This window comes from Melanotaenia boesemani, chromosome 5 (assembly GCF_017639745.1).
Source record: "Melanotaenia boesemani isolate fMelBoe1 chromosome 5, fMelBoe1.pri, whole genome shotgun sequence".
NCBI lineage: Eukaryota > Metazoa > Chordata > Actinopteri > Atheriniformes > Melanotaeniidae > Melanotaenia > Melanotaenia boesemani.
The window spans coordinates 18,882,110-18,899,337 of NC_055686.1; the positions used below are offsets into that span (position 1 = coordinate 18,882,110).

At 39.6% G+C, this 17,228-nt stretch overlaps 2 protein-coding genes across 2 annotated transcripts; both read left to right on the forward strand.

The window, feature by feature from the left end:
• The first annotated feature begins 5,684 nt into the window (after positions 1-5,684).
• LOC121640367 (5,6-dihydroxyindole-2-carboxylic acid oxidase-like) lies at positions 5,685-9,797 on the forward strand. Its single transcript, XM_041986081.1, has 7 exons — positions 5,685-6,210; positions 6,476-6,798; positions 7,740-7,944; positions 8,048-8,215; positions 8,334-8,513; positions 8,600-8,746; positions 8,842-9,797. The coding sequence occupies exons 1-7, from the start codon at positions 5,856-5,858 to the stop codon at positions 9,027-9,029; spliced, it is 1,566 nt and encodes a 521-aa protein (XP_041842015.1). The 5' UTR covers positions 5,685-5,855; the 3' UTR covers positions 9,030-9,797.
• A 422-nt stretch (positions 9,798-10,219) lies between these two features.
• LOC121640826 (leucine rich adaptor protein 1-like) lies at positions 10,220-17,228 on the forward strand. Its single transcript, XM_041986714.1, has 2 exons — positions 10,220-10,719; positions 14,179-17,228. The coding sequence occupies exons 1-2, from the start codon at positions 10,501-10,503 to the stop codon at positions 14,566-14,568; spliced, it is 609 nt and encodes a 202-aa protein (XP_041842648.1). The 5' UTR covers positions 10,220-10,500; the 3' UTR covers positions 14,569-17,228.

Consider the following 17,228-nt stretch of genomic DNA (forward strand, 5'->3'; position numbering starts at 1 on the left):
CATTCTGTACGCAGACAGTAACGCAAGACGGACCTCAGTTTGCTCTCTGCTAAATTAAGTAGTGAACTGTATTTCCAGCTGGGCAGCTATTCATGCATTGTTCTTATTTAACTAAATACATTTTAATTACTTAAATATGGAATATGGTTTTACGCTACTCATTAAACTTATGTTAAAGAACAATATACATTTGTTTCTAAGTAGCAGTTATGAATTAGCCATGCCAGTCTTTCCAAAGTTTCTACTAATAACAATATCAGTTTCACTGTTGGTTGGTTGGATGGGTGGATGGATGGATGGATGGATGGATGGATGGATGGATGGATGGATGGATGGATGGATGGATGGATGGTGTAATGGAAAATTTATACACATGTCTGTACAGTGTGTGATCTTTGATAAATAAAATTTCACAACAATGGACAAGCAAATATTTCATAGGATGTTCCAATTGTAAAAATTGAGATTGAATTAAAAATACTCAAAGTGGGAGGAGGTTTGTCTGAGGAGCTATTGAGGATACATCTGAGTATCCTTGGCCGAAATCTTCAATGGTATCTGTTATGTTGGATAGGGATGTGATATATTAATGACACTTTTTAAAGTGGATTATGATGCATCTGTTTTTCAAACGTGAAATAGCATAGGGATATGATTTTTTTAAGAAAAAAAAGAAAACACTCTGTCAGAAGATGAAAAGTGTGCAGCTTAAAGTGAAATCCCTAGACAACAAATGAAAGGTGGCTATTAAATGTGGTTCAGTCATTAGAATGAGTTTTAATTGCTTTGATCATCAGACTTTTTCTCCAGCATCATCTATACACTAGAATTTCAATGCAGCTAAACACCTGCCAAAATAATGACATTACTATCGGTGCCAAAAATTTCAGCGCTATGGCAGCAAGGAACCACATTGAAACAAGATGAACTTGTTAAATGGTTTGCTTTACATGGTGCCATGAAGCAGCTAGCGTGGACTCTTATTGTTTCTGTGTTCAAGATGCCTCAAGCTGTAACCATTTGTAAATGTGAGGCCCATTCCTTTTAATTACTATAGGAAATGAACATGAGGATGAGGGACTGAGATAAAATAAGTGGCCTAAAGACAACTTGTCACAACAAAGTGAATGACAAGCAGTTGCAGGCATTGTCTGAGAGGATAGGGATGGGGTAAAGAGAGACAAAGAGGCAGACAGTCATATGAACCGCTTGTATGTAGCTCCCTGCTAATGACTCCCACTGTGCCATTTTTACCAAAGGCAAGGATTACCATTAAGCCTAAGTCACATCTTCTCACATGATCCTCCATCCTGCCCAAGGTTTATTCACACACAGGCAGAGATGTGAGCACACACAGAATGGGAGCCAGGGAGAGTTGGGATGAAAAGGAGGTCGGCTGAACAGCGGTCACGGGACTAACAGATGAGATGTGTACACATGGAGTGCCAACAAAGGATCAATACAGTCGAATTCTAGGCAATGATAGGCCAAAAGTTTACTGACTTTGTACAAAGCTAGAGTTGTGTGCATTTGTGTTGGGTGTTTTTTTTTTGTTTTGTTTTGTTTATTTGTGTGTGCGCACATGTGTGTATGTGTGTGTATGTGTCGGGGGTTCCCGGTGTGTTATTACCCACCACAGCTATCCGATTGTTTGTGGTATTTTTTTCTTCATTGGTAATCAGTGATAGCTGACAAGTGACTTTTACAAACGTTTTACAAATGTTAAGCAGACAGATGATGATAATAAAAAGCTTATTATCTAAACAGATTCAGCAAATATCTCCTGCCTTGAAATATTACTTCAAACACTGCAGTGCATTTCAAGTCAATAGCACCGTCAATTATTAAACCGCCCTATGTGTGTTATAATGATAAATCATAGGCTAAATCATTTAGAGCCCAAGTAAGACTCTAAGGTTAAAATAATTTATGATAATAACTATTAATAGTGCTCATGTTGGCATTTAAATATGTAGAAGATGAAGGCATGAGAACATGTTTTTTTTAAATAGTCCTGACAGCCTTACCCAACAGGCCTCAAACATTTCTCAAAGGGAACATGGGAACTGCACATACATGAGGGATGCAGCAGCATTTTCAAATACATAAGAATGGGCTTAGTACTAGCTTTGTGTAATCCTGCCCGGCACGCCCCAATTATGAGACGACACATCCCGACTGGAATTATGACAACCAACGTGAAACTCATGTGACTAGGGTAAGAACCTTTGCTTTTCAGAGTATGGAATTACACTGGGAAAAAAAATTGCCCGTTAGAAAACTGCTGCTTTGTTTTATGCCCCTCGGGAGGACATTGATTGATTGACTGCTTTATGTGCAAATTTCAAAAACCTTCAGTTTCTTCCTGTCTTACCAAAGGGAAAATGGTTCTACCTCTGGAATTAAACATAACTTTAAGAACAAACTGTATCAATATATCACAGGTCAGATCTTTGACCATCTTTTTTTTTTTTTTTTTTTTTAATCAGCAGTTGAATGAATATTAATGCTCTTTGGTAGAACTACAACAGCTTCAATATAAATGGAAAAGGCTTACATTCACTTACGTATGTTTGGAAAACTGAATAAATTACCTAAACTATTAGTTTTTATTTCACATAACGGAGTTTATGCAACTAATACTGTTGTGTCACCACATGAGAAAAGACATCTTTGCCAAATTTATTGTTTAACAAGGCACAGCTTCCTCTTAAAGAGAAGGGAATAGTGGTTGGATGGTTGGCTGCACTTCAGGTTTCTTTTTCCTGATATGGTTTTAGACTGGAATATAACTTCAGTAGAATTACAAAACAACCATAGTTTGACCTAAAATACATTCTTTTTACAATGACACCAACACGTCATACAGTTTGTTATGGTTGTGTACAAACAAAACATGTTACAATAAAAGTATGAAATTTCCTTGTTGCCTTTGGGCTGTAACATCACCTGGTTAGAGTTACAAATGGTTCAAGCAAGCAAATATTTTTACAGTGTAACCAACATAATCATGGATGCTATTTTTAGCCTTCATGTGCAGATGCTATCACAGCCACTTACAGTCAATTGTTCTTTTACCATTATTGTTGGTTCATATAGCAGGTAGGATGAGAATCAGTATCTCCCAATCCCAGACCGTGGTTCTTAACCAGAACACAGGGGAGTGTCCTCTTCCGGTTGAGAATTAGGAGTCCTGTACAAAGTAGAGGAGTTCAAGTATCTCAGGTTCTTGCTCATGAGTGTCAGAAGAATGGGGCAGGAGATTGACAGGCAGATTTATGTAGATTCCTCTGTGATGTGGGCTTTGCATCAGTCTTGTGGTGAAGAAGGAGCCTAGCCAACAGGTTAAGCTTACAAATTACTAATCAATTGGGGTGGCAGTGGTTCAGGTGGTAGTGTAGGTCCTCCAGTGACTATGAGTTTTGTGGTTCAAATCCCACTCCACCCATCATTTGTTGTTGTGTCCTTCACCCTCTTTACCTCCATTATCTGCATTGCTGTTTGAATGTTTGGTGGTAGTTGGAGAAGTTGTTGGCATGCATTGACTGCCATATTTCTGTCAGTGTGCCCCAAAGCAGCTGTGGCTACCATGACCAATGAGGAACAAATGAATAATGATTTTTGCTGTCAGCAAAAAAGCATTTGTATAAATTTAATCCATTATCATATTCATCAAAGCACCCCCACATCCTTCCTCATCTATGGTCACGAACTGTGGATAGTGACCAAAAGAACGATATCATGGATACAAACAGCCAAAATTAGTTTCCTCCACAGGGTGTCTGGGCTTTCCCTTAGAGAAAGGGTGAGAAAATCAATCATCCGAGTAAAACAGGGGTGTCCAGCTCCGGTCCTCGAGAGCCACAATCCTGCAGGTTTTTGATGTGTCCCTGCTCCAAAACCACCTGACTCAAATTTCTGAGTCATTGTGCAAAACGTAATAGGCTGTTGGATCTATTTAATTTGAGTCAGGTGTGTTGAAGCAGGAAATATTGAAAACCTGCAGGACAGCGACCCTCGAGGACCGACTTTGGACACGCCTGGAGTAAGACCTGCTGCTCCTCTGCATTAACATGAGCCAAAGGAGGTGGCTTTGGCATGTGGTTATGAAGCTTCGTGAATGCCTCCCAGTGAGGTGTTCCAGACACATCTCACTGGGAGGAGACCCTGGGGAACACCAATGACATGCAGAAGGGACTACTGTACGTCTCATGACTGGAATGCTTCAGGATCCCCTCAGATGTGCTGGAAGAAGTAGCTGGGGAGAGAGAAGTCTGAGCATTCCTGCTTAAGCTTTTATCACTGCAACCCAACATGGGATAAGCAGTAGAGGATGGATGGATGGATGAATGGATGTGGCTCCATGCAGGATGTTTGAGGAGGACAGTTTCATTTTTTTGTTGTCAGAATCTTTTGAAAAATAAAGCCATTAGAATATTTTTTGTGACAGTGAATATTGCCCCTTTTTTCAGATTTTGCTATATTCATAAACTTTTGTTTATGAAAGCAATGATTAAAATACATTTAAAGTCCCACTTTACCTCGTGTAGGTGCAAACACATCATGACCTATGAAAAGCACAATACCTGTTAGCTATTAAAGTAAATTAAACCTGACCCTTCTTGTTTTAAAGCCGTTTTGACACAATGATCCCAACAGTGACTAACAACACAAAGTATACAGAGAAAGTAGAACATAAAAGAGGAAAAGGAATAAGAAAAAACAAAGCTATGGTCCCAAGTGGTACTCATGAGTGTACTATTTATTACTTAGAGTTAGGTCTTTCAAGTGAAACTAGATGTTATCCAAATATACCCCGATCGCCATCATTTAATATGTGAATTTGCAGAGTCCAGTTGCTAATTAGAGTGTTGATCCCTTAGGATGTTCTTGAAAGCTCCTACCCCACTGTTAATGTCCTAGATTTCAAATCCTTAAAGGTATTGCTTTAGTTTGTTGAAAAACAATAACTTATTTTGCATATTTGCCTTAATGTTACAGTTGCACAACAAAATAATCAAGATTTTTTTTTCTCTTATGATCAGTTAATTAAATATGTTAATGTGTTTTCTTGCAAAATTGAAATTGCAGAAAGAGGGCTCTTATCATCAAAAATACCATTCTGTTTCCATATCTCATGTGCTCTGGACAGCAACAGCAGAGAGAAAGAGAAAAATGGAGAGAAAAGCTTTCTTAAGAAGTCAAATGACTCGAAATATAATCGTTCTGACAAACACATGAACCTCTGTAGGATTTTAGGATTAGATCCTGGCATTTCATACGGTGGTGCTGAGGGGGAATTCTTTAGTGCCCACCAAAATGTTTATAGATCATTTGTTCCACAAAAAATAAATCTACTTCTATCAAAACTTTTAGCACGTGTACGCGAATGAGCACAATATTTGGTTTTTAACGGTCTTCATATTTTAATCAGCTTTTCTTTTCTTTTTTTTTCTATCAACTTAATGCACCCACTGACTTTTTAGAAGAACAATGGTGTGCATGACCGGATCACACTACCTTCTTTCCCCCCAGTAGGAAATATGATGTTATGTGAAGGAATCACGCGGGAGTCAGAAAATCCTGGTAGTCATGCGCTAATCCGGTATTTAAACTCAACGCTCCAGCGGTTTAGGGGGGAAAGAGAGGCAGGGGCCTGCATGGGCGCATGGAAGAGGGGAGTGTTCCACTTAATCATCTGACTGAAAAAAGTAATCCCTGGTGTGTTGAAGTGATGCAAATTTACTTTTGGGTAAAAGGTTAACCAAAGTATATACTTGCAGGTATTTCCAGTAGGTCAGACTGAGTAAAAGTCAGCCGCAGTCGTGCGCAAAATTTGGCAACGGTTTTGGATAATGTGGCTGTGCTGCGTGTTGGTGCTTGTGGGTGCGGTGGTTGTAAACGCTCAGTTCCCCAGAGAGTGTGTCACTGCTGAGGGAATCAGGAGCGGACAGTGCTGTCCGTCGCCCAACGGACTTGGTAACGACCCGTGTGGCTTCAGCACGGGACGCGGTCAGTGTGTGTCCATCTCCGTGGACACGCGCCCGCATGGGCCTCAGTACCCGCACGATGGACGGGACGATCGGGAACGATGGCCCGTCCGTTACTTCAACCGCACTTGTCAATGTAATGGGAACTTCAGCGGTTATAACTGCGGCCGCTGCAGACACGGATGGACGGGGCCCAACTGTGACCAGCGAGTTTCTGTTGGTAAGTACGCATCCTGGAAATTAAAAGTGTTCCATAAGTCAGAGAAAAGATCCATTTAAACTTTCCACATGTATTTCTGTTTGGAATAGATCGTGTAACGCTGAAATCACGCAAAAATGTAGAAAATGTAATTAAATAACATAAAGAAATAAAAGATCCACAGCCTTTTTTGTGCTTCCTCTCGACTAATTAATCTGATCCCCAGTTTGGCCTTCTGTCGTACATATTAACTTAATCCTTTTGTCTTTTTGCTATAATTCCTCAGTAAGGAGAAACGTGATTCTGCTCAGCGCAGAGGAGAAACGAGCGTTCGTGAACGCGCTGGATCAGGCCAAGCGCACGGTGCACCCCGACCTGGTGATCGCAACGCGGCACTTTTCGGACATCTTTGGACCTGACGGGAACACTATGCAGTTCGAAAATATTACCATCTACAATTACTTCGTGTGGTCCCACTATTACTCCGTAAGCAAAACGTTTCTAGGCCCGGGGCAGTCCAGTTTTGGAGGGGTGGACTTCTCCCACGAGGGCCCCGGATTCGTCACTTGGCACAGGTATCACCTGCTTCAGCTGGAGCGAGACATGCAGGTGAGACACAGAGCTAAATCTCAAACTAACTGTTTATCGACTTTTTAAAACCACCGCTATATCACCCACATGCTTGTTATCTGTAATGCATTTCTTCACAGCTGAATCCGCGAGGAAATCATAATTGACTTTCCAATGTCATGCTTTAATAAGCGAGCCGCGAGCAGAATGTGACTATAAACATTTGGGCTGCGGTTCGATCTGGAGAAAACAACAAACATACTCTTTGGTGAGAGGAGTCATTTGACCGTGCAGTAGAGAATATTAATCATCCCTTCCGGTAGACTTGGTTTGACTATTATATCCATCCAGTGGGTGAAGATTGAGAAAAGAAAATGAGCCTGCCGAGTGGACTTGAAACTCTGGCAGAATGTTGAACTCCTGCTGAGACACTCCATCCTTAGCCTGCGCAGGTTTGTGCTTGAGCTCCCTAATTAGGTGCTTTGTTCAAACCTGGCACATTGACAGAGTTTGAGGGCGAGCCCATTTTAAAATATGAACTGGGATAAATTACAGTCTGAAAGAACAGCCTGGTCCTGCTCCAAAGAAATGGATGGTTTTCTTTTTTTTTCTTCTTCTTCTTCCAAACATCCTTAGAAGTAGAATTGAATTAGATATTCTCAAACACACCCTGACCTTTTCCTACTGATTTCTGTGCTCATATAGAGAGTTTACACATTTCATGTTAAGAGATAACATAAGTTAAAATTGTTTTAAGAATGGTTTTCAGGGTCAGATTTTCATTTGTTGCACATTAAGTCAGTCAAATAAAACAAAATTTCAGCCAAACACAATGGATGCTTACAAACTAATTTGTTGGGTGTGTTTAGCCCAGTGCTACATAAGACTTTCCTGATACTTTAATCCTTCCTGTTGCTTTCTTAAATAAATTGTGATGCAAGGTTTTTCACACTTGGCCTCTGTTTATGCTCTACAACCAGGACATGCTGCAAGACCCCTCCTTTGCCCTGCCCTACTGGAACTTTGCAATTGGTGGAAACACATGTGACATCTGCACAGATGACCTGATGGGAGCCAGGAGCAGTTTTGACATGAATTCACTGAGTTCCAACTCCATCTTTGCCCAGTGGAGGGTTGTTTGTGAAGGCGTAGAGGACTACGACACACTGGGGACCATCTGCAACAGTAAGACAAGATTTCCCCACCGCAGACAGTTAAAAGATCTTATTGTTCTTTAAGAGGAAATAAACGTTTGATGCCTTTTCTATTATTTTCTGGCCCTCTTCAGGTACAGAGACTTCTCCAATCAGAAGAAACCCAGCAGGAAATGTCAACAGGCCCATGGTTCAGCGTCTCCCAGAGCCTCAGGATGTGGCTGACTGTCTGCAAGTTAACACTTTTGACACACCACCCTTCTATTCCACCTCCTCTGAGAGCTTCAGAAACACAATTGAAGGTAAAAAAAAAAAAAAAAATTTAGAAGAACAACAAATACGTTTCATTCATCTGACTGTCAGTCTTTTTATATTTGTACATACCACATTCTGTACTGGATTCTCTTCTTGTATTGGTAGGCTACAGCGCCCCCCAGGGTAATTATGACCCCATTGTGAGGAGCCTCCACAACCTGGCTCATTTGTTTCTGAATGGAACCGGAGGGCAGACTCACCTCTCCCCCAATGACCCCATCTTTGTCCTGCTCCACACCTTCACTGATGCTATATTTGATGAATGGCTGAGGCGATACGGTCCAGGTATATCAACAACTAAAACTGTTTTAAGAAGTGCTTGTTTGTCAGTGTGATGAGCCTTCCAGCTAACTTGAAGTGTTTCCTAACAGATGTAGCTGTGTATCCTGAAGAAAATGCTCCCATTGGTCACAACAGGGGCTACAACATGGTGCCCTTCTGGCCTCCAGTGACTAATTCTGAGATGTTTGTGACTGCCCCTGAGAATCTTGGTTACTCTTATGAAGCTGAATGGCCCAGTATGCATTTTTAATTCTCCCCATTTATTTTTATAATTTACTTTTACTAAATGGAGACAGTTAAAGTAATAATCATTTCCTTTTACTCCTCTTAGGTCAGCCTTTCACTCTGACTGAAATCATAACCATCGCAATAGTTGCTGCCCTTGTGGTCGTCGCCGTCATTTTCGCCGCCACTACCTGTGCTGTACGAGCCAGGTCTTACAAGATGGAAGGCCACCAGCCTCTGCTAGGAGATCAGTACCAGCGATACGACGATGACAAAAGCCAATCTGTAGTCTGAGACTGCTGCTTGAACATGAACCCAACCTATGTGCCTCTCCTACTCACTTTTCCAATTACATGGCTATGCACTTTGTTGGTCTTAACTCTTCTCACTAAAAAATAATAAGTCTTTTTTGCTGCATGCATGCCCCCATTTAAAAAAAAAGTCACAATTTATACAAAAATAGTGCAGCTGTAAGCTTCTTTCATAAAGTAAATTTCACATTTACTACTCACCGAGAAATGTTTGCAATAAAAGTCAATAATTTGCAGGTAAGACTTTGCAAAGAGTACAAACATCATCTGAAGTTCATAGAAATTGAAAATGTGTTCATTAAGGACTGCATGTAGTTTATAATTTGATATTCAACTTAAGAGTGATCAAGTGTAAAGAATATAGAAGTGATTCTGGTTGTTTTCTAACTATATGAACCCATGTAAAGTAAAAGAGAACGTTATAAAGCCTATGAATATCATAATAGTAATTATTATTATTATTATTATTAAAACATGCCTTAACATGTCCGCAACTTCGCTTATGCATACGCAAAAATTCAGTAAATGTCCCTGACTTCTTAGGCAAAACCGCACTTATCAGAAAATACTGTCTTGTAGCTGTAATGTCCACAAGAGGGCACACTAGTTTAATTTCTAAAACCATGTACAGCATTTGCTTTTTTAAAACGTATTTAGACAAATCTGATGCCTTGAACTTGAAATGTTTCAAATGAATTATGAAATAAAAATGAAATAAATGGAGGTCGTGATTCAAAGAAAACAGAACAAAACCTCGTCTACTCGTTTTCTTTGTCTTTTTTAACTTTTAAATGCAAGATAAATATTTTAAATGGTCATTACTGCTATTCTGTTTTTACATATAATGTTTAATCTGCGTGCATGTTCAATTTTTTTGTTGATTAAATGTCATTTCTACACACCTTCGTTGATTTTACTCATACTATACTAAACATGGAAGGGAACTGAGATGAGTCTGTATACACACACACACACATATATATATGTGTGTGTGTGTAGACTTTTTTTTCTTTTTTTGTTACCAGTAACTACCAGTCGAGTATTCTGTGGTCTCCCACTGCTCAAACTGTGTAGAAGGAAACTTTTTCTCCACACCTCCTACTTGCCTGGAGTCTGGTTTCAGAGGGAACTCCTCTCATGGGAGGGTCCAAGTGGAGCACGCCGTTGTTAAACTGTCCCACTACTGGTTTGAAGCTTGTATGGGAAGAAGACTATTAAGTGTAGCAGCGGTGTCTGACCTCATAGTGTGCATGAGCTCGGTAAAAAATAATAACAAATAAAAAAAAAAAAGACACACATAATGTCAAAGTAAGCGCGCGTGCTCTCTTTAACATTCTCAGCTGCTTTGAAACCATTTTTGAATATAGCTCGCGCGTGTCTCCCCTAACTAACATCACACGGTAAAACGTTCAGTTTTTTTTTTTTTTTTTTTTCTTTTTTTGTGACAGTCCACAATGGACGAGGACACCAGTGTCTCGTCTGACTTGAGGGATTTAGAGACAAAGTTGGGTCGAAAAGTTCCGGATAGTCTCGTTAGGTCGCTGGCAGGAGGAAAACACGGCGACAAGCACGAGAAGTCGGCAGCGCCTCATTTAGCGAGTTGCAAATTTTATGGCAATTCCGGGGACTTGAAGAGACTGGAGAGTAAAATGCTGTTCCTGAGACAAGAAATGGTAAGCGCAATTTATTGAACGAGTTTCTCATGAAATGCGTTGTTTTAATGTCTTTAAATATCAAGGACAGTTGGCAACTGAACTGTTTTATCCTGACTTAAAGCTACGGACTTGAAGGCTTTTTTTATTACAGCTTGTTTTAATGTAGCCCACGTTTTGTGTCAGATTAAACGTGGTGAACGTGACATTTTATTTTATGTGTGGCATTCATTAGGAACACACCTGCAAATCAGCTCCAAATAGCAACAAGTGGTTGTTAAATGTGAGGAGTGTTTCTTAATTGTCGTAAGAAGCATTCACACATGCTCACAACAGTTACAGTGACCTGAGACCCCAGTGATAACCCCTCACCCCGTCCTCTTTTGTGACCGCTCCTACTGTAATTGCCTCTCCGTGATTACAAAGTTTTATCTCCAGAACACTCAGTAAATTGCTTTTAACTGCCACACATGGAGGACTGAAGCTTTGCTGGACAGCATACCCCCATGTTAAACAGTCAAGATCACTAAAGGTATTAGGGTTGCTGAACAGATGGTCTGCTTGACCGAGTTTTTCAGTCTGAAGTAGGACTGTATCATGGCCAGCAGACTGACCTGGCGCTTGGCATTGCCTTGATAGGATTGTGGGCCATGTTAGACCTATAATTGCATCATTTTGGTCTATTTATTTAAACAAGCATACCTTGGTTTGGTTATCAACTGCTGTAAGAAGTTTTTCTCCTCTTAGCTTAATTACTAATCCAGTCAGACTGTTGCTTTGTGTTCAAGTCTGGAACACACACAAGTCTGAGGAATCAACACCACATTTGTACTCTGTTAAGATGCTGAAAAAAAGAATTCCCAGCCTGTCAGTGGAGTTTATTTATTCTAAATGGGCTGTTTACAAAAAAAAAAATGTTACATCGGCTCTATTTAGTTTGATATCGCAAGTAAAGCAGTAGTAGTTTATTGTCCAGAGGAGGCAGTTTTACGGTGCACTAATTGTTCTTCTGAAACTTATTTTATGCCTCAGACCCAATGGTGCCATCCAGCTAACATAAGGGTGTTGCTTGGCCTTAAATTCCTGTATAACCCCATCTGCTTATCCTTTATGTGTATTTAAAGTAGGCGGTTATGCTCACAAAGCAAACACACCAGCAGCAATATGAGCCAAATGAAAGGTGGTTTCACATCCACTCCAAAGAAAAGCTGTTGTGTCAAGCCAGCTGCCTCCATGTATTATGACTGTGGCAGGATGTTACAGCTGCCCATGTACCATTTCTCATTCAGGGTGGTTGTCACACAGCAGACACAGGGGAATCCCTCTGAATGACTCCAAAGACTGTCCACTTCCATCCACGCTCAATAGCATGGTTTGTCATGACAGGGAGTTTAGTCAATGGCCATACTGTGTAAGCAGGAATATCATTAATTATCCTGGAAGAAAACTGTCTCCTGGCTGTGCTATTATGTTGTTGGTGCCATATAGTTAACATGACCTAACAAAGACTGATAGTCTAAACAAAATAGCACTCATTGTTCCTGCTGTGAGACAACATAAGGAAAAAAACTAAACAAAAGCAATTACAACTGCTCATTACATGGTCAAAATTGAGCTAACATTCTGCTAGCAATAGGAATATGAATAGTGGTGGTGGTTTGGCATTCAATTAACTTATCCTCTTCTATAGTTGTTGAAAAAAATATATTTTAAATTATTTTTGGCACAAGATACACAGGAAGAGGAATCTTGCTGTTTACTATAAGGCTTAGTTGAGACATAGCTCAGCACAGAACTACCCACAATACCAAATTTTTTTTGTCTCTACACTTTGTTTTGATACGTTGAACTAGCATATAACATAATACCATCACCACATTAACACGTTATGTGACTCTCAGACACTTGGACTACATTAAACAGGAACAAAGTGAGCTCTAAAAAGTGAAGCCAATGCAAAAAGACTTTGAATTGCATTAGGACTAGTAGCAGGAAGAAACTGGCTTCAATAGATTACCTTTAAAGAAACACTCTAATTAAATGTATTTTTCCCAAACGTTAATTGACACTTTTTAATATGATCATTTTAAGACATTTTCCCATCTCAAGTGTTGTTTGTTTAGGTGACACAGGGATCATCTTTTAATCAGAAGGTTAATAGTTTAATCCTCAGTTTGTCCATTGTCAGTCTAGCTTTTCCTCTACTTAACAAGTGGTCATTTTTCAAGAGTCTATGAAACAGAGGGCTACCATCTGCAACACGCATGGGTTTCTTAAGATCATATATAAAGCCTTTATGGGCTCTCATACACCTAACTGACAATCGACTATCAAGCATGTCTGTCTTGTTTGTTAGTGGTGTGTAATGCACCATTAACATTGTCAGTTTCCATCAGCACTTTTTCATCCAATTCATTATATTGAAATGCTGTTGGGCTGGTTGGTGAAAGAGCTGTTTTTTGATTGGCTGTTCATTGCAGCAAATGAGTGATCAGGGAATCAGCAGTGACAACAGAAAGCTAACATGTCACACACAGTCTGTTTTCATCTAGCATCTTCATTTTTCCAAAACAAGCAACAATTCATATATTTTTGTGTTGTTTTGGTTTTATCTTGTCTTCCATTTTCTCTTTGGTTGTATGTATGTTAAACAAAATCGTTTCACAGGAAAGTTTAGTCTACTTGGACAGGTATAGCTTGTACATCCTGGCTAACTGTGTTCAAAGTAAGGAGGTCTTTGCATCACCTCTGGTTCATTACATTGTTTTGGTATATGGGAACCATAGGATGTTATTAATTAAATCTTATGTTTTGGTTCTTATATATTGTCATAGTTAAATAGATGTGTATTAGAAACCTATATGCCCAATAGCTTTTCAAATTTCACCTTCCAACTCCACCCGTTTTCAAATGTGATCACCTCTCTCTCTGAGAGCACTAAAATAATGACAGTCAAGTCAATAACTGGAGGTTTCACAACTTAAGCTCACAAGCCAGTGATTCTCCTCTTCTTACAAATCTGTGCTGTAAGTGAGACATCAGTAAGTTCAGCCAAGCACTTTCTATCCAAAAATAAAATGATTTTGATTTAGTTTGGGCAGTTAGCTGAGGTTATTTTACTATGTTGCTGCATTTGCTTTGCTAGAGCTTTTTCACCAACACCAACTCCAAGCAATCTCTGGTCTCATCTTTCATCACTGCTTTTCCCTTTCTATTGAATTCTTTGGCTTGGAAGCATCTGTTATACAGTGAACTCTGGTTAACACCTGGTATACATTGACATCAGTTAGTAAAAATGATGGTTAGTTTTATACTGTATTGGTCATCATATCTGCTTCTAAAGCTTTCATCTGGACAGGACTGTTTTTGTGGTACTGGTATATTTTGATTGGTGAAAGTTAGACCTCTCCCCATTTATCAGCAGTTTATCTGTCAATTAATCATATTCTTGTTTTTGTATGTCTTTTATCTCCACTAAAGGCAAATCTACGTGCAATCGATGTGAAGCTGATGCATCAGCTCATGTCAATCAACGAGGGCATTGAGTCCATCCGTTGGATGATAGAAGACAAAGGAGGCATTGCCAGCCAAGAGGGAAGCCTGACAGGGAGCCTTTACAGCCTGTCTGACAGCCAGGACGGTGCCTCGCTGCGAGGCAGCTTCAACAGTCTGAACGATGCGAACAGTGATGGGCTGGATGGACTCTCTGTGGGTAGTTACCTGGACACTCTAGCAGAAGACATCCCAGATGACCCATCGCCTACAGACCTTGATTGTTTTGTGGATAAAACTGCAATTGATGGCGATGCCTTCACCAAATCACCCCTGAAACTCCGAGTGGAATCAGACGAATACTACTGCTTCGGATAATAGAGATAAGCTTGACGAAGTGGTCATTGACACTATTATTTTTCTGTCCCACATGTTTACTTTTCTCAGATTTTAGCAACAGCCTTGTTGTCTCGAAGTGATGTTTTTACCTTGAAACCATTTTTTCCATATGGATTGGAGATAGCAGCTCAAACCATTGCTTTTAAATGTAACACCACTTACAAGAGAAAACATCCCAATAGCAACCAGTTCTTTATTTTATAATGCAGTTTAAGGACATTTAAAAAAGTGCTTTGTTACTGTGTCTAATACCTCATTGCTTTCAGCTTTCAGTCTTTTTATTCTAAAAGTAATGAAGACAGGGTGCACAAATGTGGCAACATCAGCTAAAAAATTTTCCTCTCCATTTGTGGAAAACTTCACTCAGACTTGGAGATAGGTCGACAACAGTCATCTGATCTGAGTAAAGGAGAAAAATAGGATTTGCAGCCATTTGGAAAATTGGACATTTCATGCTGAGTGATTTGGGAGTAGTAAAGTGATTAGTTTAAGTGTCATATCAAGTGCAATTTTTTTCCCCCTCCATGCAAAATTCTGAGCGCTACTTACTTAAAATTGTAATTATTATTACTAATGGAAGTCCATAAGCTATAGCTACTCAGCATTAGTAGAAGGTTCAGCCTCTAGTCAGACACACAAGAGATTAGTTGCACATTCAAAGCACAGATGCCTGACTGAAAAACCAAAGATATACGATTGTCTTGGAGATCCTTTGGGCCTGAGGCCAAACCGCACTAGCACCAGATGGGGAATTTGTCGATGGGGGCGTGGGGGGGGGGGGGGGGGGGGGGGGGGGGGGGGCATATGTGAAACACATGCTTTGCTTTGAGGACACATTTTAATTCTGTGCTGTTACAAAGTTTTCAGAAGAGCTATACAATGCTGTACAGGGATGTGTCGTTTTGTTTTTTAGCTTTAAACCCTTAATGTTGATTTTTTTTTTTCATTTGTATTTTATGATGTCTGCTTTTGAAAGGAAAAAAAAAGTGGTTTTTATTGATTGCAATTAATGTTGTGGAAATGAAATAATATATTGTGAATTTCCTCCTGCTTGCGTTGTGTGAAGTTTGTTTTAATGCAAAAAGAACAAAGTAAAAGGCCATTTCCAAACCTCATTATGAAATCATTTCAATGAGATGGAACATGAGCAATGTGTTGCTTTCCTGTTTTTTTTTTTGTCAATTAAAGTAAGAAATAATGTCTTTCTAATGGAGCCAGACTTTGTGATGCCCTGTGTAATGTGACGTGGTAAATGACCCATCTTAACTCACATCCGCTTTGTTCTAAATTTGGCAAATGGCTCCTCATTTGCAACGGTCCAGCATTTGTTATATTTAAGGTTGCATAGCTAGCATTTTCAAAGGCAGCGACATTTTAGCAAAGGCTTGTAAGTGTGTATCATCTGAGAGGAATGATAGGGCTCTGTAATATGTAAATAATCATCCCAAGCAAAAGCAAAGCAGAGTTGGGTTTGAAATGTCAACCATGTAGAATAGTTGATTGCCTCTTATGGTATTCTCATTTATATTGCATCCTGCTTCTTATCTTTCATGTGATAATTGAATTTCCAGAAGGAGCACACAGGGGAAAGTCATTTTAGGAAATACGAGAGCCTCAACCTCTGGCAAATGAAAAAGAGACCATGGGTGACAGTACTTTGGTCGTTTGTAGACTGGGATCTAACAGAGAGGACTTTGTTTTGGAAATACTGCATTGTTAAATTAGTCTTCAATTATTCATGTCACCCGTAGAGCTGTCTCATGTTCCAGCTTCTCCTTACTTGGAAATGGCGTTCCTGAAGTCACGGATTAAGGATTTTTGTGGGTGATTTCTACATGGGTGATAGTGTTCCTGTTTTATTTGAAATGTTTAAAAAAATGTATTGTTACATTGGGTCCAGACAGATGTAAGCGCTTTATCCAGGCATGTTAAGCATACTTGCAATTTTGTCTCACTCCAAGAGCAAAGCAGCTTTATTTGGTTCTATGCTTCTTTTCCTTATCTCCACCTCCCAGAGGCTTTGCAAAACTTAAGCCCCCTGTCAAGCTGAACCAGACCACTAAACCAAAAAAAAAAAAACTCTGAATGGCAGCATGACAGCCTTGTCAACACTTCAGTTAAAAACACACTAAAAAACTCTCTTTACTTCCCCAAATGTCATGTCCAAACAAATGTAACTATGCACTGACTAATATCGCTCGGAGGTAAATGCTGAGACTGGAGCTAGTGGCCTTGGACATACAGAACAGGTTTTGTGAGTTTATGTTGTAATAGGTCTGAGTCAAAATTCCTGGGAGCTATATGGTACACTACACATGAACAGGAGTTGCCTTTTGCGTCTTTTACTGGCTTTATAAGTGTACATTTTCTACATGAAAGAGAAAAGAAATTGACCAAAGTTCTGTGGTGGAGACAAGTGGTGTCTGTCAGTGAAGCAGCAAGTCACATTTGGGAAAATTTACATGGATGTTTGTTTTTGCATCTGCTTCAAACTTAAACATATCCTCATTCCAAGTAAAAACCAAATACAGTCTATTATCATTTTCCCTGTAGACAAAAAAAAAAAGAAAAACCTTCTAGTTCACATTAAAGTCAAGTAAAGCTAACCCACATTTGTCTCCTGTTAGATATTAAAGTCA

Bases quoted from the DNA above. Each gene is read 5' to 3' on its own strand.
- LOC121640826 (XM_041986714.1), top strand. From the start codon at position 10,501: ATGGACGAGGACACCAGTGTCTCGTCTGACTTGAGGGATTTAGAGACA. The intron at 10,720-14,178 runs GTAAGCGCAATT...TCTCCACTAAAG, and splicing joins TGTTCCTGAGACAAGAAATG to GCAAATCTACGTGCAATCGA.
- LOC121640367 (XM_041986081.1), top strand. From the start codon at position 5,856: ATGTGGCTGTGCTGCGTGTTGGTGCTTGTGGGTGCGGTGGTTGTAAAC. The intron at 6,799-7,739 runs GTGAGACACAGA...CTCTACAACCAG, and splicing joins AGCTGGAGCGAGACATGCAG to GACATGCTGCAAGACCCCTC. The intron at 7,945-8,047 runs GTAAGACAAGAT...GGCCCTCTTCAG, and splicing joins ACTGGGGACCATCTGCAACA to GTACAGAGACTTCTCCAATC.